At 31.9% G+C, this 25,642-nt stretch overlaps 2 protein-coding genes across 5 annotated transcripts in view; one reads left to right on the top strand and one right to left on the bottom strand.

Annotated features, from left to right (window-relative positions):
- Positions 1 to 22,355, bottom strand: part of LOC146527532 (uncharacterized) — a 59,194-nt gene extending 36,839 nt beyond the window's left edge. For 2 of the 3 annotated variants that reach the window (XM_085204418.1, XM_085204417.1), the window contains exons 1-7: positions 21,887 to 22,354; positions 16,902 to 17,011; positions 14,329 to 14,546; positions 12,545 to 12,733; positions 12,066 to 12,209; positions 11,408 to 11,501; positions 6,846 to 7,010 (exon numbers count right to left, since the gene is read on the bottom strand). In XM_085204418.1, the coding sequence (XP_085060544.1) occupies positions 6,846 to 7,010; positions 11,408 to 11,501; positions 12,066 to 12,209; positions 12,545 to 12,733; positions 14,329 to 14,546; positions 16,902 to 17,011; positions 21,887 to 22,056 (1,090 nt within the window). In that variant the 5' untranslated portion in view covers positions 22,057 to 22,354. Of the gene's footprint in view, positions 1 to 6,845; positions 7,011 to 11,407; positions 11,502 to 12,065; positions 12,210 to 12,544; positions 12,734 to 14,328; positions 14,547 to 16,901; positions 17,012 to 21,886 lie in introns of all 3 variants that reach the window. The other variant, XM_085204419.1, reaches the window with a different exon arrangement.
- Positions 22,356 to 22,590: 235 nt separating this feature from the next.
- LOC146527533 (fatty acid-binding protein-like) lies at positions 22,591 to 24,866 on the top strand. 2 transcript variants are annotated; one of them, XM_085204441.1, is made up of 6 exons: positions 22,591 to 22,676; positions 22,887 to 22,992; positions 23,142 to 23,259; positions 23,598 to 23,767; positions 24,014 to 24,124; positions 24,495 to 24,866. In XM_085204441.1, exons 3-6 carry the CDS (start codon positions 23,190 to 23,192, stop codon positions 24,552 to 24,554), a joined length of 411 nt encoding a protein of 136 aa, XP_085060567.1. In that variant the 5' UTR covers positions 22,591 to 22,676; positions 22,887 to 22,992; positions 23,142 to 23,189; the 3' UTR covers positions 24,555 to 24,866. The 2 variants fall into 2 exon arrangements, with proteins under 2 accessions (XP_085060567.1, XP_085060566.1); XM_085204440.1 differs by having other exon boundaries at positions 22,592 to 22,676; positions 22,887 to 22,988.
- Positions 24,867 to 25,642: the final 776 nt, after the last annotated feature.

A 25,642-nucleotide genomic window follows, 5' to 3' on the forward strand; every position in this document is an offset into this window, starting at 1 on the left:
ATTAGAAAGTAAGCCGACAAATATATTTTTAAGCGCTTCTAATGGCTATTATAAATATAAATTCACAATTTCAAGTCAAACGTCCAATTTTGTAAGGAATGGTGGTAAAAAAGTATCCAAGGAATCCAATTTAGAAGATATCTCGTTATCCGGACGCAATGATTTGGGACCAGGACATCTTTTGTCAGCGTCTACCGTGATTTGAGATCACAAAAGACGTAAATTGACAAAGAGTCCAAACCTCTTATTGGGAGGCTGTACACTTGTCCGGAAGATATATGGTAGTGTCACGACACAAAACGATGTCGATCGTGACTCTCTGGGTATTAAATGTTTTATTACAGTGAACCAGTAGAAATTATTACACAACGATAGCGATAAGAAGAATTTTGTTTTCTACAAAACATACATATATTTCCTTTACTTTTTAGAGATATACCTAACGTATTCCAAAATTCGTGCTCGATGCATACTGTATGTATTTAAAAAAAACGCAGACGTATGTAAGCAACGATGAAAACGAACATGATGGTATACGAGTCATAGTTGTGGCAAAGACAAGGGTGGGGCAGCACGGCAATAATTGTAATGATGTCAAAGAGAGGGCTGCGTCTCCCGCAACCCGCAACCCCGCAACCCGCTCTCTATTCATTTTTACTGCGATGCACCCTCCCGCCACGCCGTGAGACCACTCCACTGGTTATAATCAGTACAACCTATTGTTTTTAATCATTTGTTGGTTGCCTGAAAAGTGTTCCTAACATAATTATATTTTAAAATTCAAACATTATATTAACAATATATTATCTGCAAAATATTAATTATTTTCTTATTATTCGTTCATATATTTTAACATTTTAAAACTTGAAGGTCAGACGGCAATTCAAAACATGGGCGCTAAATATTTATGGTAAGCATTATTGTTTAACAAAATAGCATATTGATTGACATGCAAGCGCGACGGTATGGTAGACTGCCATTGGATATATATAATGCAAATTCTAGCACCATCACCGACAGAGCCCCCGCGCGGCCGCAGACGACGCGATGCCCGACATATTATATGGAGCGCGACTACGTATACTTTCATAGAAAATAATCATGTTAACCACTTACTTTCAACCATTTTATGTATTGAGAAATAAAAATGTATTGAGACATTGCCAGAGAACGTTTCTTTTTGCATGAGTTAACGAAATGATAACTGTTGTAACTAAAGTTTTATACAATTAGGTATGCATATAACAAATTTCCAAATTTCATTTAAGTTATTTGGACACGTTTACTTGCATCTTACAACACTCACTCAATTCTAGCTGAACACCAATATTCTCAATTTCTCTAATATTTGAATCTATTGCTGAAAAAGATAATTATTCTATCAATAGCTATTAAAATAACTATTATTATAAACACAGATCAATTCATGACACTTAAATAATGTATAACATTTACCTAGAGTGTGGTTAGAATTTTTAATTTAATGAAAAAAAAAAGAAAACGGCCCTTAGTTATTTTACCATGAAGACGTTAATGAATGCTATAGTCCATGATTCGTTAGGCAAGTGGGACTTGTACTTTTCAAAACACAATCTTTCTAAAGTATTTTTTAAATTAGAATTAACTTCTATTTAAATGAAAATAAATACTTCATGGACCTCACCTACTTTTTAATCTATTATTAAAACGTCCATTATTTGTAATTTAAGTAGTTGTTTAGTAAATTACCAAGAACATTTTAACATGTGACTAAAGCGTACGTTACCAGTGCTTGTGTAGTCAACGACTTAATCGAGGAAGTATTCATTAAAGTTTAAAATGACAATTACTAACCTGAATAACTAAGGTACAATTATATTGTTTTAAAAAGGTTAATTTTAACATTAAATTGTTTAGTATAGCTCATTACCCTAGAAAAAAAACTTAAGCGCTGGCAATCTATACGGGTCTAGTTTTATATATTTCAGTACAGCTAATATTGGTAATTGTGGCTTCCAACCCTAATCGTACATTAAATTTAGCGGTGTATCAGAACAATGCCACAGTCAATATTTCTTAAGAAGTGTAAAACAGTAAACAAATGCCAACTTTGTTAATTATACACAAAAACAAGAAGAAACAACAATTGTATTGTAGGCAGGTGGGAAGTAGGATGTGAATGAAAGTTGGCAGATAAAGTAACGATATAATAAACAGTGTCAAGGTCACTAGCGTTGTGGTGGACGCTCTGCCAACTAGTGCCCAGTGCCTACTATCAACGCCCGCGCAAATATAGTCCTACAGAATCGGTATCGTCATACAATAATACATATACAAATAAACACAAAAAAAATTTCAGGTCAGGTAAAATGTCAACAAGATTGTTAATTTAGGCCATCATAGCGCTCACAAGCGTGTAACGGTTGTGGGTTCCATTCCCGTTCGAGGGAATGAATTATTATTTATAAATATTCCATTTTTGATCACATTTCTGACCAAGTACCAAGTACCATCTCTAGTACCAAGGCAAAAAACTTTGCGTTTAGTCTTGCCACTCAACCCGCAATGCCTCGAAAATTCGGCGGAAAGTGGTGAACGGAGTGTCTTAACAGTAGGTTCACTATGCCTGCCCATATATGCGTGAAGCTGATAAATAACAAAAACACGAATTTATTCTTTTGTTTTTAAATTTACCCATTATACATTCGATTACAGAATGAAATACAAACAACAAGTGGGAAAATATTATATTGCGGTAAAATGATTCTTTATAGTTTATTTCAATTCGCATGAATATACGTTTTACATATATATTGCAACGAGAGAGGAAACGATGTCAACGGCTGGTGAATACGAATGACTTTGTATAATTTACGCTCTCGGGCCTCTACTCTGGAGCGGTCTGGTCTCCAGCTACACTGCACAACCGACTCATTGTTATTTAATGGAGCCGCTGTCGCCAGTCATAACTTAATTAATGAGCTTCGTACTCTTATAAAATTAATTATTAACGTGTTTACAATATAACATATTGTGCGTTTTAAATTTTATTTATTATCTGTTTCCGGTAATATTTCTTTCAAGTAGGTAGGTACATTAAAAAATTGTATAGTTATATATTTTTACCTGTAGATATATTTGACAACTTGGAACGGACTGGAGCGGAGTGTTTTAACACTAGGTACCCAGGTTGCCTCTTCCTACACTGCTATGTGCCAAATATGGCGTAAAACTGTATTCTTACGTCTTCTTAACATACGATATGATATTGCATATTGACAATATTATTACATAATTTAAATTGATTTTAAATAAAATCGTCGTATAATTACAAAATTGTCACACATAATATAGGTGTAGCTTACATAATTTTAAATTAAAATTTCTGCCAAAACAAATTTTTAGAAGTAAAGTTTATTTGAGTAAGTAGAGAGGCTAGAGAGGGAAACGAAAAATAAAAAAATAAATATTGTATATAGATTATCCATAGCTTAATCTCTCAGGTATATATAACATGTGGTGCATTAAATGATTGCTAGCTTAATAGGTCTTATCAGTTATCATCGGTCGATTATACAATATCAATGCAATCAGAAAAGCCGCATTTTGCGGGCGTTATGAAACAAAACGGTCTAGTGAAATACATTTATGTATACAGTACTAAAATACTGTATTGAAAATTCATCAAAGTGCTTTTCATAGTTTTACAATAATTAAATAGCATGCTTATTTTATATTTATGAATTTCATACTAACTAAAAGAATATGTATAAAACCCCATAATCATTTCATTTCATATTCAAACCGTAATATGAGAAAGTACCTACCACCTTCTTTATATAGGGATTTGTTAGGATCTGAATCAAGTTGATTTACAACCTAGCTGTCAGATGAAACAGAAACTATAAATATGACAACTATTTTTAGATTATCGTTTCGAATTTAGTCACAGCAGGGCCGAGGCGGATAGCTATTTATAAAAACATAAATGTAGAAAGAATGAACGTAACATAATGAGAGTGAAAAAACTGACAATTTATTTTTTTATAAAACAACAGCGTGAAAACCATTCCACAGGCTTTGATGTACAATAAAAAACGAAACAGGAAGGAAGATGGCCCGGCGGGAAAAGCGTCATATGAAAGGTATATACGGCATGCATATATAAGCTATGACATAGCCCTCAAATGCTTTTATGAAATTTGATCTTTGCGGGCAGCGTTTTAGAGATTAATTCAGAAATCCCGACGAATGAATGTCGGATTAACGCCACATGACCACCCCGCCCCAGTTTAAATATCAACTGCGACTGTTTAAACTGCTAAAACTCATAATCCAATAAAGCCCTCATGTGTCTACTCGAGTGAAAGGTGGACTTTCAAAGGTATAGCAGTTTAATTATTAAAATAAATATAATTTTATCTCGTAAAGTTTGTGCAAATTGAATTCGAAAATTTCGACATCTACGTCATTTATATGGCTTTACGTGTTCTCGGAAGAAAATTGTTCATATTTTTTAAGACGATTATAATGAAAGGTGAAGCATTAGGTACTGGTAACTAGTAGTACTATATGGCTTGACTATATGAGTCTAGAAATACACATAGGTGCAATTTTTCTATATAAAAATAGTTCCTGTCGTCTACATAGCTAAATAACAATGTAGATAAATGAACTAAGAATAAAAAAAACGGAAAATAATATATAAACAACAAATGTTTTTCGAACAATGCAAACATTTAAAAGAAACAAATGGCAAGGTCACAACATAATATAAGAAGAGCACAGTTGTTATTTATCAGTGGCAAACAAACTGGCGTGCCTGCTGACAATGGCCCGTTTACACGAGCGCTACCGAACTTCATTTAGAAAGGTTTCATCAAGACGCGTCTGGAACGGGGGTGCTCAGAGCTGTGGGCGCAGTGGAAACAAAGTATCGAATTTCTCCACTTCCCCACTTCCTACGCAATTACGAAACAATATAGTCGAGTTGTTGCGGGTTGGCTGCGGGTTGACCGCAGTCGCTGAGACCTAGACTGCGCCGCAATCTCGTTACGCTGCACAAAAGCGTTTTGTTATTCAACTTAGGTATGTATTTACGAGACCCATTTTCAAAGTTTCTGAATAGTTTCACGAATAAATTATAAAGTTCAAAATTCAATGTCAAATCTGAATAGAAGTGTGCTCACAAAATTTTCATAAATTTAATAATGAAAAGCCTGTTATGAGAAAGTCTATGTTTGAACATGAAATTCAGTCACAAGATATTATAATTAATATTTACATTTTACGAGGAGAACAGAATGAAATATAAAATTATTATTCGAGATTATATATTAATTCTAAACATATTTTTACCAATAATCACTATTTTGTTATACAATTAAAAGAAATTAGATACAGCATTAAGCGAAAGATATACAATATCTATATTTCCGTAGATATCGGTAACGCGATACTTTCTTTTATGTAATCAAGGTGATCAAACTGTAAGTTTCTCTCAGGGGCATCATCAGATAGTAACTTGAGCTAGAAAATTATGTCCGCTAATCATTAAACTCGATTCAAACGTCAACTTGTCACTACATCGGAAGAGCCGGCTAGGGCTGCCAGGTTATTGTCATACACGATTACAATCATATATTTATGATATCTACTATTAATTTTAAAAATTAGTGAGTAAAATATGTAATTTTTAATTATTAACATCTAAGTAAACATAATGTATATATTAATATTCTTACAATTGTTTCAATTAGCTAACCCCACAAAAGAATAGGCATAACAACTTCCAATTTTATACTCTGTTCTAACTAAGCAAACTTACAGTCTCAAGAACTTTTAATTTCTTTTTGACGCCGCAAACCAAATGGAACAATAGTGAAAGTGGCATACAACACCCTCTCCCTTAGTACCTACAAGTGTCACAATGAAAAACCCTCACATTTGTGTGACAACAAAAATCTGTTGAGCAGCATAAAAGCTTTTCGCCTTGAGCGAAGCGATCCATTAAAGACACTTTACAAAGACTGGAAGGGCGCCCAAGTTACGGCAACCACAACAAGTGCGACTGAGACTTCCGTAGCAGAAAATATCAAAATGCGGGGAGCTAACCAACTTGTTTCCTTACATATGTATAAACAATACCAACGAGCTCGTTACGTCACAAGCGTGTGAATCAACCAATATAGCTTTTCTCGAGTGCTGCCAATCAATGTCGATCGCGAAATCGCCAAACAAAGCGAATTCAATCATTTGAATTAAAATCTAAATGAAGTTAAATAGGAACAGGTCAAGGTCAGCCTTTGAGAAATCTTTAACTGAACTCATCATTAAAACATTAAACCTCATGATTTATTCTCGTGTTAATTCAATTCTAGAGCCGTGAAAAGTAATAAAGTTCATTAAAACATAAGTATATCGTTATATAATTACTAGGCCGATATGACTTTCTTATCAGGAAACTAAACCGTTGCGACCGCTATTTATAGGTATGACATAAGTGAAAAGGCACTTGACTCATGACAAAACGCTTTTAAATATATACCTATAAGTAGCTATAACGATAACAGGAGTGGTAACCAGTTGTAAGAAACCTTAAAAATCTAAATTTATTGAAGTAATCAAGGACAGATGTGTTTTTAATAAACTCGCATTTACTTAAATTTAAGAAGTCTTTTCTGATTACTAAATAAAAACGTATGTACTTCCAAAATATTCCATTTATCTTTTAACATTTAATGACTTAAAAGGAAACCCAGATAATTGTTTGTTTCCTTTTTGTATTGATTACGATACCGTTACCCTGTTTCCACTGCACATTGAATAAAAAGTGTAAAAGAATAAAAAATAAACAAAGCACTTACTTGGATCATTCATCAGCTGGTTATACACTGAGAGGGCTACAGCGTCCTCGCTGACGACGTCCCAGAGGCCATCACACGCGACCACCACGAAGTCCTCGTCCCCGTCCAGGTCCACCACCGTGATCTCTGGCCGCGCCGTCACGCACGGCTTGTACTGTGCGTCACCTACACAAAACATTCAATGAGTACGAACAAAAAGCTTTAAAATATAATGCCTTTTATGAGCACTAATCAGATCCGACGAAGTGGACCTCGCAAAAACACGACACGAAATGGATTTCAAATTAGAACAAGGTTGCGACTTATATTAACAGAAAAATAACTGCGCATTTCTTTCAGGAAACTGAATTCGAGTGGTGGCTCTCTAGCATTAGTAACGTATAAGATGTTTTATTTTATTTTTAATACCGTTTCAGCTTTTCATGCCTCGACGTTTTAATTAAAATTCCAACGTATAAAAGGGACTGGGATTCATTAAAAGTTAAACCCATTAGGTTAACACGGAAATGTACATAATTTTTTATCTAACTCACGAGAGCACCTATTGCTGGCCATTTCGAAATCTATACTAATCTAATGTGGCATTAAATTCGTATGGGTAAATTACGCCCGAGTTCGAGGGGCAGAATAAATGCTGCGGGACCTAATCTCCCGTGGAACGCAAAATCAATGGGTCCCGATGAGGGGGACCGGCCCGTGCCGAGCTGTGAAGAAAGCGTCAACACTACATTTGTATTGATACACCATTGTTGGCTTCTAATCTATATTAGAGACGGGGCGATATCGATAGAAATAAATATAGAATGTATATCATAATATATCAGCATCAATTTTTCTATACAGATGGAAAAAAAATGAGAACGATATTCAAGAATCGTAAATTAAAATGTCTGTATTATCTTTTACAGATAACAAGCAAGTTTGAAAATATTTTTATTTATATCAATTACATATATTATTTACTTTAAAGCGTAAGGACCTAAACAGGAAAATAAAATACTATCATAGCTGTGACTAACTTATTTATGTCTTATAAAATGAACTACATATATAATGCGCACATCGAAATCATTAATCATATTTAAGCTTTCCTCGAAATTCAATCGTCATAAAAGTAAGTATAATTTTGTTTCGAGATAAAAGGACAAATGTTTCTATTATTAAAAGATTAAAAATAAAAATAACACTATCTTTTATTTCCTACTAATATTTTTTTAAAAGAAACCCTAGGCTGCAATATATATATATATGGAATGTATAGATTGTTGTCCGTCGCCATTCACCACTCTGCGAGTGCAGCGTGTCCGATGTGATCGATATAGTTCCGTGCAGCGCGGGCCGAGGGCGTAGGCAGGGGGCGACCGTGCGGCGCCCGACGCGCGCACCTCACTACGATTAACTTGTAAATTAAACCAGACAGCTTTTGTTTATCAAATGCAATGCCATCATAATATGTCACATTTCTTTAATGTAAAAAGAGTACGACTAGAGAGAGTAGAGACTATGTAAACGCCTGTAATATTCGATTATACAAAATTAAAGTCTTAATGTGACTTAACTGTGAAAGTAGACTGAGCTGTATTTCACTTTCCCGGCAACGTCTACCTAACATGTTGTAATCAATATTCTACCCTTCTAAGTTACTTGCGGTAGGACACTAAATCAATTTGAATTTCCTGTGTACAACGAGTGTCACGTATATCCTACACTTTCTAACACTAAGTTATTGTCGTTTATATATTTATCTAAGTATTGTTTATTGTTATTTGTATATATTGGATATGAATCTTTTTTATTTTCTCATTAATTAAAATTATTACTGGCACTAAATAATTCGTTAAAGTTAATTAATCATATGTGACGACATGAGCCTTCCTGTGGCGACAACATTATAATTTGCAAATGTATTCAAATGAGAAGAAATCCTTATAAATTACAGTGTTATATCAACGTATGATATGATATGGCAATTTATCGCTCATCCCCCGACATCACGCTAACAACTTAATGGCGGACACACGACTGTAATGACTACGGGGGCTTCCAGAATTACACGCCTTAGATACTAAAAATGGTTAAGTATATTTCTAAACTATGAAAACTTATTCTTATTATGTTTATAGTTATTGATAATAACCAATATTTATTTGAAATACCCAGAATAAAAATTAAGTTTTCTCTAAAAAAAAAGTCTAAAAAAAGTTTTCTCAAAATGCTCTCTTGACCATAAGATCTTATGATTGTTTGCTAAATGTTTCTTAAAAGTTATAATATACGTGCTTTTATTACTAAAATTATTCTACCGAGAGTGCAAACATTATTATTTTTAAGATCATCGATAAACAACTGTTCATATGAGATTTATCACGTCATATTTCAGTACAGTACAGTACATTTGCAAGACAAAAATTCTTCGCATTACAAGGTTGTATATTCACCCACTTTCCAATATAACTTTAGGTTATATATTGTCAAGCGTAATAAAAGACATTAACAAAAACTGTATTTATTAAAAACAATTATTTTACTTTTAATACAGTTTAGACACTCTTAGATTTTAGTCCTGTTAAAAACAGAAGGAACACTATATACATACTGTGTTTTATTACAGCTTCACTGAGCACTAAAGTATGGTTTACACACTTCTTTCGGCTAGGCCACTATCATCAACATTTTTATACATGCTCTCCGGAGGGTCCTCATGCCTTTTACGAGACTTTCCTCCAGTATCATAGAGACTATGTTCTTGAAGGTCAACCGAGGTCTCTCCCTCCCTAACCATTCACTTTGTCTTCATAAATCTTTATTGCCGCTATTCCATCACTTATTCTCTCAACATGCCTAAACCGCCTGAGCACGTTCATCTTCATTCTCACTGTGACATCCTCGCTAGTGTTAGCCATTCTCCGTATCTATCCGTATCCGTATTCATTAATATGGCATCGATCAGGTAAACTGACTCCGCATATCCTACGAAAGTATCGCCTGTTCACAGCATTTATCTTTCTTTCATTCTTATTATTTAATGCCTACGTTTCGCTGCCGTATAATATCGTCGATACCTGCACTGCACTTCCATATCATCAATGCATGCATAGTATGTTGCTTAAATAAAAATATTATAAAACGAATATAAGCAAATATAGATAAATTGAAACGCATGCACTATGTGATTGGTCCTTATTCAAATTCTGAGTGGAGATCATAATAACTGTCAACAGACTGTATACCACTAAATATAATCATCAATCAAGAACCCCAAAACAAAAATAAATTGTATTTCTTTTTTAGCTTTCTGCCTAACACATAGCAGGATAAAAGTAACCTGGGAACCCCGTGTTAAGACACTCCGTTCCCATTAAGACACTTCCGTTTCTCAATTACCGCCCTATTTTGGAGGCATTACGTGTTAAGTGGCGAAACACGACGACGCGCTTTACATAGTTTAGGAAAGATAGGAAAAAGAGGAAAATTAAAACATTGAATATTTCATTTCCTTGAGTTCCTACCGACTGACCTTAAGAAAATTGTATGATTATTATAAAATAGATACCCTAAGATTATATATATATATTCAGCGTGAACAAATATTAAAGCCAATAAAAGCGTACTAGAGCAAAATAATAATTGTCAAGTATTATAAGATTGTGACAAACAACAAAATCCATTGTATTCGAGGGGCTAAAATACGAGCTCGAATGAATAACAGCCACCCCCAGCCAGTAGGGCTCGTGATAATAAAACGACTGATTAACCGCCCGCTAGAATTTTCACACCCGTCGCTCGGAACAATCGACACCCCTATTAATGTCAAAATTTAAGTAATAGGCACGAAATTTATAGAATTTTATTATTTTAGTAAACCACTTATTTGTTTAAGTTTGATTGTTTTGATAATTTTCTATTGGTAGTCCATAATTCGTTTAAATAAAACATTTTCTGTTCACAGATTCGAATACAGAATCATTACATAAATATAATATGCATGTTTACTGAAATATATTATACTCGTACCTACATATAAAACTTCCTCTAAAAATCCGTTGTGTAGAATGTGGTGCTACCATGATTATATTTCCGAAATATATTTCGAATAGAATAGATTATTATTATAACAATTCAAATAATTTTCGTAGTTTAGTTAGTACTAGTTCATAGTTTTTTTATATATAACGCATAAAAGAAAATTTTATGTTGAAGAATTTCGCTTTAAGAACTTTTAGTCCTTTTCATATACGAAATCCATTGGACGTTCAGATGGATGGAGATCTCTCCAAAACTTCATGAAATTTTGATTATTGCTTTTATCAAAAAATTAGTTACATCCAAACACATTTTGAAACACGATGATTCGCGGTCCACTCGGGGAAATTATTTTCATTTCCTCGTCCTGGTAAGTAGACAAACCGCAGAATTAAATTCCGGCACTCAACTCGCAAGGTCTCGATAATTGCGCGGAACATGGGTAACTGAGTATCTTAACACTAGGTTCCCTCAGCCTACCATGACGTATGGGGGATACAGCATTAAGTAAAAAAACTATGTAAAAAACTCTTACTTACCAATAGCTCGTGACACTGCAAGTTGTCCGTTGACTCGCCACGTGCCCCAAAACATCACTTTACCGCCTGTCGATTCTATTCGTTCTCGTTCGTCCTGTCACAAAAGAAAATATATCAATATATTTCTTTAGTAGAATACGTAGAAATAAAACGGGCAGTTGAAACAAAGACTATACCGTATTTTTTAAGGATCCCCCGAAGCTGTCCAAACTTACTTAATAAATGCTAATAATTTTCAAGGGAGTTTATTTAATAATATATTGTGATTGTTTGTTTATAAAGTGGTCATCAATCTCTGCACTATTAAAAAACCCATTTTCTCCAGGAAAGGCCAAATAACTGGTGTATTCTTAAGAAAAATAATATTTAGAAGGAATTCAAGCGATATTGTTCATAGAAGAAATATCGAAATTTAATTTCTATATATTGTCATATCTAAATTTTCTTACATTGAATATCTAAAATTTAGGTAATTTCGTCCGTGCCTTTTTTATCTAACAGTGTCACAGTGTCTTCGTTTTTTCTCTTAATATGTATTTGTTTGTGATTTATTAATGTTTCCCCTAGAGATATGTCTTAACTTTGCATGGCTATCAAGACTCTTTCCAGGAAACACATCTTCTTTCTTTTCATCTTTTCTCCCGGTGTATATACTTACAGTTCGATCAGGTTTATGTGGGTTCACAAGCTGCAGCAGGCGCATTCGCTTAGCTAAAAGCGCTAAGGAGTCGCCCGCCCACGCCGCCACTAGCCGCCGCCCGCGCACCGCCACCGACACCGCCGTGCTACCGCCTGAGGCACGCTGCGAGAAAATAAAAAATAAATAATTTAAATTAAACTCTTTTTTAAGCTTCCCGCTATATCCCATCCGTTTAGCAGACTAAGGAGAGGGAACCTAGTAACCGCGTTTCGAGATATTGTGTGTAGACTGTTGGAATTCATCATTGCGCTTTTTATCTTTTCTTAATAGAGAGAGAGAAGAAATAAAAATAATTTTATCGCTCTGCTAATATGACAAAAGCCTCTTAACTATCTTCATTTACTGACTGCAACAACTAAACTAAAACGACAAAGTGTTATTAGCATATAATATAAAACTACCCTCAAAAATAATAAACAACAAAATCATCCCAATACCTTCTGATTGTTTTTCCTAACAAATTCAGCATCAGTCCTGAGGTATGCGTCGTGGGTCGCCTGTCTCAAGTCCCTCGTGAAGTGCGGGCTCTCCACCAGGTACTGGTGCAGGTGCGCCGCACAGTACGTGGCGGCGGCGGAGCCCGCGTGGCCGTCGTACACTGCGTAGAAACTTGTGGGCTCTGTTGTCTGTTAACAATAATTATTATTTTATTAAAATATACAATTGTTGTAGGTTCCTGAAAAATTGAATTGAAATTGATGTTTGCACAAAAAATATATTCTAATTGGGTGTCGAAAAAAAGAACAGAGAGTTGAAGCGCAAGAGCAAAACTTCTATATTTCTTATTCAAATAGCAAAATAACAAAAAATATGAATAAGTATGTAGCAACATGGTTTCGACGATTGCGATTATTCAAAATATATGTGCAAATGTAGAAAATTATATATAATAACAAAACCATTTAAAGCTAAGGACAACAATGCTTAGTCACTACCCGGCAATATAAGAGACGTTGTCTCTAGCTAGAGATTACCAAGTCATCTTAAAGACTACTTTCAATATACTTGCTATATCAGCGATAAATTATTCATGATTCTTCTTACTAAAGTAAACTTTTATATAATAAAGTACCAGTTCTAGATTTTGATAAAGCTAAACTAAATAATCAAGAGAAAGAGAGATCTATAAATCTCACTAGACTCACCGTCAAATTAAAGTTAACAAAATAATGTTATTATAGCTGTAAAGCATTTTATATCATGTTTGGTTTGTCTGACACGTTTATTAATTATATTAGGATCAACAAAAATTCGATGTTATTTTAGGCGTCGCGCCAAGCACATTTCATTTCATCATTTTAAAATATTTATGAAAGCCATAAAATTTATGAATGAATAAGAATTCTTAAAATAAATGAGAATCTAATAAGTAAAATAACCGAACATAAATTCCCAAATACTTATTGTGATACAGATTACGTCAAATATTTAGGGTATACAGATAGAAACATCTAGAACTACTAGAATCAAGAGTATCACTCTTGATGTAATTTGAGATTTTTTAAGTTTCTACAAATATCACCATGAGAAATTATTTGATATTCTATTTTACTTCTTTGGAGGTGAAATGGATTTTTAATACATATATATATATATAACTAAGAATTAATTTATCTTTTAAACTTAGACGGTATCACCGTCTCGTGAACAAGTCATTTAAAAAGGAAAACGTATTTTCAATTTAAGTCTCAATTGTAATATAGACGATGCATAATAGACGAATTAAGCTTTGAATCGATGCTCGGACGATTCATTAATAGGATAACATACATATAGGACTCTCTACTAAATAAACTCTCTCTATTAAATATTCATTTAAAAATACATAGTTACACCTGAGATTATAATATTAGATCAACTGAATGTAAAATTTCTCAGGCATGATATTTGAGCCCATCATGGGACATTAAAAGCGAATTGTAATATGAGTCAAACGTGGTCTACGACTACAAATGAGTCAGCTTTTTAAAAGGAATCCGAGGACATGTGAACTTAGTAGGTACATATTATATGATCAATGTTGTCCTGGTACACTTGCCACTAGCCTTCGCATTTTAATCTATTTATTTTACAAGGATAATATTTATTTTTGAGCTAGTTTTCCATTTTAATTATTAATTAGTAAATCATACATTAGGCATGAATAGACTGTATTTAGCAATATGCATTCTATTCTAAGATCTGAAATATTTATTTTCTACTGACTTCAACTGAAGCTGACCTCAATTCCAAATAAAGCTTCCAGGTTTCCTATTTCCACATGTCTATCTTCCATTGCTCGTCGAACATTTTTGGTGGCGGATGATACCGTGCGGTACTCTCTCATGGAGGGCGGTGGCGGTGGCGGTAGGGTGTCTAGGCGGGAATTGTCCAAATATCTTAAACATACGTCATTTACGCGCGCAGTTACTGCTTGCATTAGTCGGAGGGCTATGTATTCTGGAAATAAAAAAATGGAACTTTAATAAGCATCAGGCAGGCATTCAGCGTAGGCATTCAGAGTAGGCAGAAACAGAAACGGAAAACGCTAAATTCTAGAGGTATTTGACGGAACTCGTAAAAATGATAAAAATGTTAAAAAAGGAACGAATCTGTTTGTAAGAAGAATTCAGCTCAATTTACTATCTGCATGAACTTAGTGTCTTTAAAATAATAAATTGTAATAGGTTTAGTTTGATTCTCCCTAACAAGCAAAATGACGAAAATAATACAAGTTATAAAATAATAGCAAACTAACTTGTGTTAGCTTTGATATTTTTTTCGTACTTTGTAATACGAAACATTTAAAAAGTGTAACGGTTTTAACATTGTATTTGTATTGTTAAATGCTGTTTATCTGAAAGTGATTTTATGGCATTGGATTCCAATAACTTACTTAAGATATTCGTTACAACCTTTTAGGATGAAATTGAATACTGGAGAATAAGTGGTAGAAATTTTTACTCTACATTTAAAGAATTTAGGTTCGGACTCCACTATAACAGAGCCTTATTTCTCCATTCAATAAAAAGTCATAACGGTTTCGTAAGAAATACTCAAATTATCAATAGGTATAGCGTACAAAGGAAATTATTTATTCCTTTTAAAATAAATATGACGCATCGATTCATCGTTTACAACCTACCACAATGATTTTATTTTATTTTCAGAACAGATAATAATAGACGTGTCACCTTCACTATTCGTTTGCCTTTCAAAATGCATCTCTGACTAGCACAACTCGATAATTCTAAAATAAATAATATTAAGTATATTGTCGTCACTCGTGAACTAAAAATATAATATGATAAATACGTTTTAAATAAAATTTCTCGTTTTCATAAACTTATATACATATATTAAATTATTTACATTTTAAAATTTCCAAAGAAAAAGTAAAATGCGAGTACTGTTTTCTATCTACGTAGTTATATCTTTTGTTCGTACTTCTTAGATAATACATGCATGTAGGCTCCGGGTCGCGTGCCGTTTATTTATTTTAGAATGCATTAAAAAACAGATATGTCTGTGGTAGCTTTAACAAAGGCTATCTAATATTAACATGAAAATGACGGACGCCAGGTAGGTAGGTATATCTAATTATTTATACAAACGCCACTTGTGTTGTATATAGTCGACTGAACCTTTAGGTGCTTTATAGAGCACAGTTTTTTCTACTTTCTAACTAGGTACTTAAAAATGAACAAGGTTTTCCTGTCGTTGAAATGGATACAGCTATTTATATTTTGACATTTAACATCATTTTATACAAGCTATTTAAGTGTAATTTATATTTTATGAACAAAATAAGTACATATTTAGGTATTACAATACTCTACCGATCTAAAAAAATACAAAAGTCACTTCGTTTCCGATTCTGTTTAACTATAAATAGACAGAGATGAAACAAAATTTTAAAGGTTACTTTTCTTTTAACAAAATTATAAATAATTCTTAAATACATATAAATGGTTTCCAATCTAACATTAATAGTTTATAGAATAAATACATAGACGAAATAACAAACAATTTTGTATTATTTAATATAAGATCACGAACTTGTATATTTAATTAATAAACTACTTATTATTCTGTTTCTTGCATAGCCATGTCCTAATATTTGAAACGACCAGCTCCATGATGTAACCTTTACTAGATAACACGATAACACTATGATATCATATCTGAGCAAATTGAATGAGCATTGTTTTCAGTTATGGTGTGCAATCTAAAACGAATGCCTTAATCGATCTTCGGAAGAAAATGGTGTTAATTAATGTATTTATAAATTACTTCGCGATGTAACGTTCCACGTAACGTTAACGTTAAATATACTTACGTAACGTGGCAAAGCTAATACATAACTATAATTTAAATTTTTTGGCTATTAGAAAGATTAGAAGTAAGTAGAGTTCTCAAATATATATATTTGATAAACATTCTTGTATCGATCTGCCTACCGTCTAGCCTTTGGTAAGTTACGACAAAGTTATTGCATTCATAAAATAAGCATAATGTCTCGACCTGACTAAAACATTATTGACTTTATTATATACAACGATGGAAAATAGAGCAAATATACAAAGAATATAAAAGCAAAAAAATAATAGTTTTATATAGGTTCATGAAAATTCTTAATAGTGACTTTAATAGAAAGAATGAATGTAAAAAAAGGATCAATACGAAATATTTTATCAATATATATAATGATTGACACGCTCGCACTTGCACTGCCTAACATGGTTTGTGTAGGATACATGGTGAACCTAAAAATAAAGGTTAACATTAAAATTAGGTACATACAAAATCGCCCACCTGAATCATCTGAATTGAATCCAAATTCGTTGGGATGTTTCTTGGATGCGACTTTCACCTCTTCTAGTATAATCCTTTGCAGCGGAGCCATCAGCGTAGGCGGACATTGTCTGGAATTAAAACAATTACTATAAATAAATGTAATAAAATATATTTTATTGAAATTGACGAAATAACTATGTATATTTTTTAAAATAAATGAACATTCAAATAACAGAATGGGATTTCCCGTAGGAAATATTGAGCAATAAATAAAAATTAGAGGCAAAACCGGCAATTATCTTAATTTTTACGTGCAAAGGTAGGGACAAAAGGGGTTACACGCAACCATGATATCGTACTTGGGTAATTTTCAATTTCACAATATATCGTCACATATATACATACACTGTACAGGTGAATACTAATATTTGTACGAAATTATGTCTGTTCGCATTATAAGGATGTAGAACACACAGTTCACCTTAATTGAAGCGTCTCGTACCCGTTTCCTTATTAGATAGAAACAGAAGTTTGGTTTTACTCAAATGGTGAGCTTTAAATAGCATGGACTTTAAATACGATCTAATTTTAAACTGAACAATAAGCAAATATTACTTTAAAATACTAATATAAGTTCACTATATTGATATTAACAACAAACTACTGCTCTATGTAATCTCTAGGTGCATTTTCAACTTCCGGTGATACACTTGCATTATTCAAATGCTGCTTTATTCAATACGTTTCTCTGTCAGTCTGGTACTCCTGTCCTAAAAAGTTTTAATTTTTATTTTTTACATAAGCCCCAAAGCATTACGAAAATTTATCAATCGAAAAGGTGTAATTTTTATAAGTAAAATTCGAAATACCTAATAGTTGCAATATTTCTCTACTTTCAACAAACTCGTAACAATAAGCTAAAAATTGAACCGTACGTCTCGTCGGTCGAAGTCGGAACATGTGTTAAGTTTCCTGGTTCCCCCAAACGAGAAATACATTCACAAAATAAAATGCGGACGCGTACGTCTGTCTGTAGGATACATAAAAAGGTCAGTGCTCTTGTCGGACTCCAACATAATAAAACTCCGGCACTTAAAGATCTACAAATGTTGGCAGCTCCAACGAATTTTTCCAAAGGACCTTTATTATCATTGCAGAGTAGGTATTATTCCTATGAGATCATTTAACGTGCATTGCATTGAAACTTTGCCAGCAAATAAAGTTCTAAGATTTAAAGCAAATCAACTAGGAATAATATTTTTTTTAGCTTCACGCCGTATCCCGCACACAGCAGGGTAGACAGAGGGAACCTAGTATTAAGACAATCCATTCTCCCCTTTCCACCCAATTTTGGAGATATTGTGTATTGAGTGACGGAACCAATGGTCTAACCACCGAGGACGCAAAAGACCGTGCAAAGTGGAGTAGGTTGAGTAGGAGGGCAGACAATCCCTGGCAATAGCCGGGATTAATGCCAGGAGGAAGGAAGGATCACTCCTTCCAACTCAACGCCAAGCTTGGACTCGGTCGGCCGTCGTCAGAGCGAAAAAATGGAAATAGTAGATATTTCCTTTCCTCGAATAGTAATCGAAACCACAACCTGTCGAGTTTACAGTCACACGTCTGTGTCCCTGCGCCGGAAACGCCGACGACTGGCTTCAAGCGCATATATTTTACATAGAGTAGTTTTGAGATGTGCCACAAAACTGCGATATTATACTAACTAACATAGTACTCAACTAGCATAGTGTAATAGAAAAAAAGAGGACTTAGCTATAGAATATAAAATAAATATAAAATATTTATGAAAATTTTTTAACAATTTTTTATGGAATAATCACAATAGTTGTGGGTTCAATCAGTAGATTTTTTATAAATATGTTTGTTTCCCCGATCTGGGTAGCTCCAGGGCTAACCGCTAACCAGATCAGGTCCCCGGGTATACACCAAAGATAAAGACTTGAAAAGTAATCAAAATATTTAAAACAATTCTTATAAACAAAAACGTAAAAAGTAAAAGGCGTAATGCGCCTTTTACTTTAAGTTTCCAATTACTTTTGAAACCACACAGTGTATTGTGACATTCATTCGTGGTTTTCAATAAGTAAATGTAGGTACAAAAGCATATTGTATTCCATTTCAAATTCTGTCTTCTTATAATTAAAAATACTAAACATTAGGTAACTAAGTCAATTCTTTTGTAATTAAAATGTGAAAGTTGGTGATGAGTACCGAGTCCATTGACTCCGCCACACTATTATCGCATCCGTATGTCCCACCGCCCACACCGCCAATTTTTGCATCGGACGTTAGCGAATACGAACCAAAAATGTTTTAGAAAACACCTACCGGCTACCTACATTCATTTCGTTCCATTTCTCTTATTTTAGTTTAATCAAAGGAAACTTCGATAATACAAAAGTAATTTAATTAAATTAAATAGCTTTCTAAATCGCAAATTTAAAAATAAACCAAAAATATATGAAGAACACAAATAAAATTGCAAAATTAGTGCACTATTTATTTATAAATGTAAATTAAAACTGTAAGTCGTTTGGACTGCAGTTAAGCGGCCTGGCATTATCTTTTAAAATCAATGAAGGAACCTTATGAAATTGCTTTTAAATCACCACCTACATAGATTACGCCTACATAAGAATATTATGATGAAATGTAACATAGCATCGCCTAACAATCAAATCATGTATATATATATATATTATATATATATACATACTATATATTCATATATGTTGCATTATAGTGTCTCTTAGATGAATCAGTCTTTTGTTTATGTTATACATATGTACGTATGGCGTTTTATATTTATGTGAACCGGAAAATTTTTAAAAATGTTATTAATAATACGTCATCAAGTATTTGATAGCGGAACCTACCACGCCTACTTTTACATGTTAATATTTTAAATTTGAAGGCCATTTTGGCCTTTTGGCGCAGCCTACCCTAACCTAAATGTAAACGACGGCTGACAAGACAAAGCACTCAAAACCCAATGTCTCAAAAATTTGCGGTTAGTGGGGAACAGAGTTTTAACATTGGGTCCTTCTGCCTACTCTGGTACAACGTGAAGTTATTTTTATTTTAATATTTGTCGAAGTGAGATTTAAGGCCACAACCGCCGCGCATATTCACCTGTACCAGTACCTGTACCAGTGTCAATTATTTGAAACATTGTTCAATTACTCAAATTAATACTACAAGCGATACATATGAAAATGGTGGGAATAATATTCCAAGTCAAAACAGTACTTTCCCACGACCTCGAGACTTGAGAGGTCGATTAAATTTCGCTCTTATTCGCAAGTAATGTAACGCTATTGTTCACTTAATATGCACTTTTAACGTTGTAATATCAAAAATATGATGATAAGACAATGTAAACAATGACTCACACTGCCCGAAAAATAAAGTTGTTAATTAAAACTGCAATTACTATTCCTAGTAAGATGTTATACTATCAGGTAAGATTGGAATTTCTCAAGGATTTTAAAATAATTTAATCTAAATGAAGTATGTAGAAAATTATATATATTAAATTATAACATTCCTAAGTTCTATATTATGATGATGAGTTTGTCTTTCATTATGTCAATATATAATAATAATGACAAACAGGAAAGTTTAAATAATTTTAAAGATAATTGTGTTTCAGTACTCTATATAATAAACTTTTTTTTCAAATACAATAAATGTAAATAATTTGAATATTACCAAACATTAATATATATATGTAGGTATACTTTTAGTTCATTATTAAACACTTCATTCAAACAATCATAAAATCTTTGCACTTTAGTTACCTTAACATGATTAGATAATGCCAGTTTGCTATTTACTATTTTACGTAAGTATTATTTTGCGCGTAAAATACACGTTACGTTTTTACTGAGTTAATACAGTAAAAACTAAATAAACAAGCACAATTAGTAAAAATAACATTTAATATTATGATCAGACACTATGATAAAAATTATATGTTATTAAAATTTTTATGATTAAAATTATAAGTTATAACTTGTGTGTGAACTGTGACTTCCTATGAGGGAAAATATTAAATTCACATAAATAAAGTAACATGCTTTTTTGAATACCAATGGAATATGTTTAACTTCAAGATATATATAAAACTATTATTTTTTATCCTTGTTTTCTTTTATCTTTGTTTACTTTGCAAGCTGTCTAAGCTAGAGATCATTTTACATTGAATAACACAATCTCTTGTTCTTATATACAATTTCATTTTAAAATAGAAATTAAATTTCAATATTTATTTCATCTAATTCGAAATATGATTTACAGAATACAAGCCAAGTTACCTAGTATGTAATAATTCCAATACTGATTGTTTAAAAAAAATCCATTAATCTAAATAACAAAGAAGGGATGGCCGAGGGAACCTAGTGTAAAGACGCTCTGTGCCCCACTTTCTGCCAAATTCTGGACATTGTGTGTTGAGTGGCAGAACTGAATGCAGCGATTCACCTCGATACCACAGCGAAGAAATGGAAATATAAACGTAAATAAATATTTCACTTCATTGAGTGGGAATCGAACCCACAACTGCAAATGATAGTAAGCTAAAAAAAATATTGATTTAATTGAATGCAATGCATAAATACATTGTATAGTAAAAACTGAATACAGCTAAGTCAAGGAAAAATATTCACAAGCTTTACAAGTCATTGCCTTAATCATCCACTTGAATAAATATTTGTGGAAATTTTAATGTCTTTAAGGTTCTAAAGTTCAATAAACTTAAGGAAATGAAGTATTTACATCTTTGTTTATATGCAAGATTTATTTTACAACAACGATGTAACCAAAAAAATAATTTATAATATTTAGGAAATATAAAGTTATATATCATCATATAAGAATTGTTGAAATCTATATATTTTTCAAAATATTTTTTAAAAAGTACTAGATAATAAACAGTATCTAAAAAGACCTAAGTAACTAAATTGATTGAATATATTACTTACTTTTCAGTCAGATATTGAGTAGTCCAATAAAGGACTTCTCCCGGTAACTCCGCCTCAGTTATTGTATATCCCGCGATGTTCACAGGCAATTGATCTTCAGGATCAACAGTAGCCGCAAAATTTTCGAAGAACACTCTATATGAAGTCAAATAGTCATCTTTTTCACCCATTTTACAATATTGAGTACAGTTTACAATATTATGTACAGTTGTTTATTAAATAAAAATAACTTGGCAAAATCAAGTATTAAACAATCTTGTTTAAAGGAATAAACAGTACGTTTATCTCAAATATTCTTAGTCAAAAAGTAATAACAAGAAACAAAATTCAACTTAATATAAACATCGCTCAAATATATCGCTTATTCTACAAATATAATCGGAGTTTTATTCGTTATGTTTGATATTTTTTTATTAAAATCATAACACTCAATTCACATCTCGCTCACACACGTCACAAATTACAATGTATTCACACCATAGGCCATACTATTGCAGGTACTATCTGTAGTGACTAGCAATCATAGACTAGCAGTAATAATTTTAATTTATTTCTTAATTACAGAAAATTATATTAATAAATCGATAAATAATTGAATTGATTACGCTTGCAATTTATATGACTGTATATGTATAGTAGTAAATTTTATAATTAAAATTATTTTATAGTCTATCTTACATCTCTTTACCTTATGCTGTCGCTGTCATTGTCTATGGATTTCAATTCAAAATAATATGTATATGCTATGTAGTAGTACGGTATATACGTATATATTTATGTATATAGAAAGGTATATAATTATGATAATTATATTTAAAATAAAATACACGTAAACAAAAACACTTAAATTCAAAATTATATGTAAATTTGAAACTTGTTCATGCATTTATAAATTTATATATTGAAAATTACTTGGTTTCATATGCATGTGTCTGATTTTGTCTTGAATAATAATTAAAACAGAAACTTAACATTCACTTTATTTTTTTTATATATATAGCTGTTACTGCTGATTGCTGATCAAATGTGATATAATTAATAAATAAACATTTTTATAAGGATACTATTATCACAGCTCATAACATTCCAGTAATCTATATACGTGAGTAAGTTTAATGTGATAATGTTATCAATTATTATTAATCGACCATTACAGTCATTAGTTATCATTTCATTTAGTTTCATTTCTATATTCTTAAAGAATAGATACTTATTACTATAATTTTTAAATCGTTTTTTTTTGTTTACTTTTAAGATACTTACATTTTCTTTGTCTTGAGGAAACACAAATAAAATATTTACTATGCCATCAATTCCTGGTAAATATCAACACTACAAAAATGAAGATATTGATGATTACTTCATAGCAGTAGGTAAGATATTGAACATCATTAGGATTTACGGCTTGTGTATATTTTATTTTTTAAATTTTCAAAATAAAAGGCAAATATGAGGCATATATTTTCCAAAATGTATGTAATGAGAAACTTGCAACTCCGTTTTTTACTAACCACACATTCGCATACCAACTAGAAAAGAGATTTGAGGTCATGTTCCACATTTGCAAGCCCTTAAACATTTTGCTTAAATAGTTTCATTTTATTAATATTAAATAATTATGTATTTTATGAGTTAAAACCAACAACCATTGACTACATATATATTTACCTCAATTGAGTGACAATAATACATTACTTCATACAATAATCAGGTGTTCCATTTATGGGTAGAAAAATGATGGCAATGTCATCTCCATTAATGGAGATCACATTGAATGGTGAAGAAATGACTATTAAAAATTCATCACTTCTGAGAACAGTTGAAATGAAATTTAAATTAGGTGAAGAGTATGAAGAGAAAATGCCTAATACAACTATTAAGGTACTGTAAAATTAATTGTTATTATAAAAATAAGATTTTAAAATACAATTGACTGATCACTCAACATACTAGTACTACTATCAATATATATAATACTATAAGTATTAAAAAAAGTTCTAAGCTTCAATACAATTGCGCAACTGATAGAAACCATAACATGATATACTTGACTTATATGATTTTATGTGAACTTTATTAATTTAATAAAGCATTTAATTATACAACTAATGTCAGAATACTTTTTAGAGTGTAACAAAACTTATTAATGATAATGAGCTTATAACTGAATCTATTATACCTGAGACTGAAGATAAATGTGGAAGACACTACTTATTTACAGATGAAGAATGTGTAGTTGTAAGTATTAATGTGTCAAATATTTTATTAATTTCTCCAATATTAAAATAAAAATGAAGCTATTATGGCACAGCGATACAGTACCTAAGTAAACAATGTTTGTGTGTTCGTTTTCCACACAAGGGAATTATTATTTTTCATTTCCTTGCTCTAGTAACAAGACGAAGCGAGGCATGGAGTACTACCTCTGAACATGTAGTCTTTAAAATTTGGCGGAGATTGGGGAAATGTTATTCAAAAAATGCATGATTGCATACTTTAATTTTCTGAAGAAAACACTAATGGACTGTTATTACTTAAATGTCGAATTATACTCTACTCGGTTCCCTGGACAAAATGATATTAAAATAAACTATCTTTTTCTCCTCAGACATTGACACATGATAAAGCTCAAACACCTGGAAAAAGATACTTTCGCAGAGTTAACTAAAGAAACCATATATTGAACATTTAACATTTTGGTGTCTATAAGCAGTATATATATAGCTTATATATATTAATATTGACATGAAACAATTCTCCCATTATTATAGTCCCTAAATAATAAAAAATACTGTGGTATGGTTATTGATATATTAAAGTACTTAATATTTTTTTGGCCTTTTTTATTTTTATACGTAAAAATGTTATGAATTTATATTTTAAAAATATTATATAATTATGTTATTTTATAAGAAATTACATTTTATATTATTAAATGGTTTTTTTTTATTTAAATAAAACTAAAGTACAATAATTTAAATGTGTCAGCTTTTTCTTCTCCCATCTTAATAGAATTCAATTGTGAGATGTCTCAAAATTGATTAAAACAATATAGTCGTTGAACGAAGCCATTTACTTTTATTTGAATAATTGAGTTATCAGTCATAAATGCATGATAAGCCTCATAATATATACCGTATACAGTGTTTTTGTCAGTAATTATTTTTCCTTAAAAATGAAGTTTTTTTTAAAACAAAATAAATAATAACATTGTCGTTGTACAATAAATGCCATGCGCTAAGGACGACGCACGCACACAAACCTATCAAAAGGCATCTACGCAAACGCCTCATTCCGAAATCGAGTCGTTGGTATTGGTGATAAAGTTCAAAATTGTTTAACCTTTAGTAGTATTTTTGTAGTGGAAAGTGTTTACGTTATTGGAATCTCTCAATAATTCTCTGTTAGTAAAATAAGCTTCACGCTTTATGCCGCACACAGCAGGGTAGGCAGAGGGAACCTAGTGTTAAGACACTTTGTTTCCTGTGGAACTCAACGCTGCGCTCTGTCTCGACAAAGGGCAAAGACATGAACAGTTTTTTTCTTTCTGTTCATTTAAGATTTAACCATATAAAGCTACTGAGCGCCAATATTATTGTATGTGTGACGTATGTGGTTAGCCTTACATAGTAAACCAAAATTTTATCGTTTAAAGTGATTTTTTAAATTAAAAAGATTATTTTAATTTGTTTGTCCCGCTTTTGGCGAAAGATTCCCTCTTTTTTATTTTAAATGTTTTAAAATCCCATTTTTTAA

Source organism: Heliconius melpomene, chromosome 20 (genome assembly GCF_056956725.1).
Source record: "Heliconius melpomene rosina isolate 202511_hmr_F chromosome 20, ASM5695672v1, whole genome shotgun sequence".
In the NCBI taxonomy this organism is placed as follows: Eukaryota; Metazoa; Arthropoda; class Insecta; order Lepidoptera; family Nymphalidae; genus Heliconius; species Heliconius melpomene.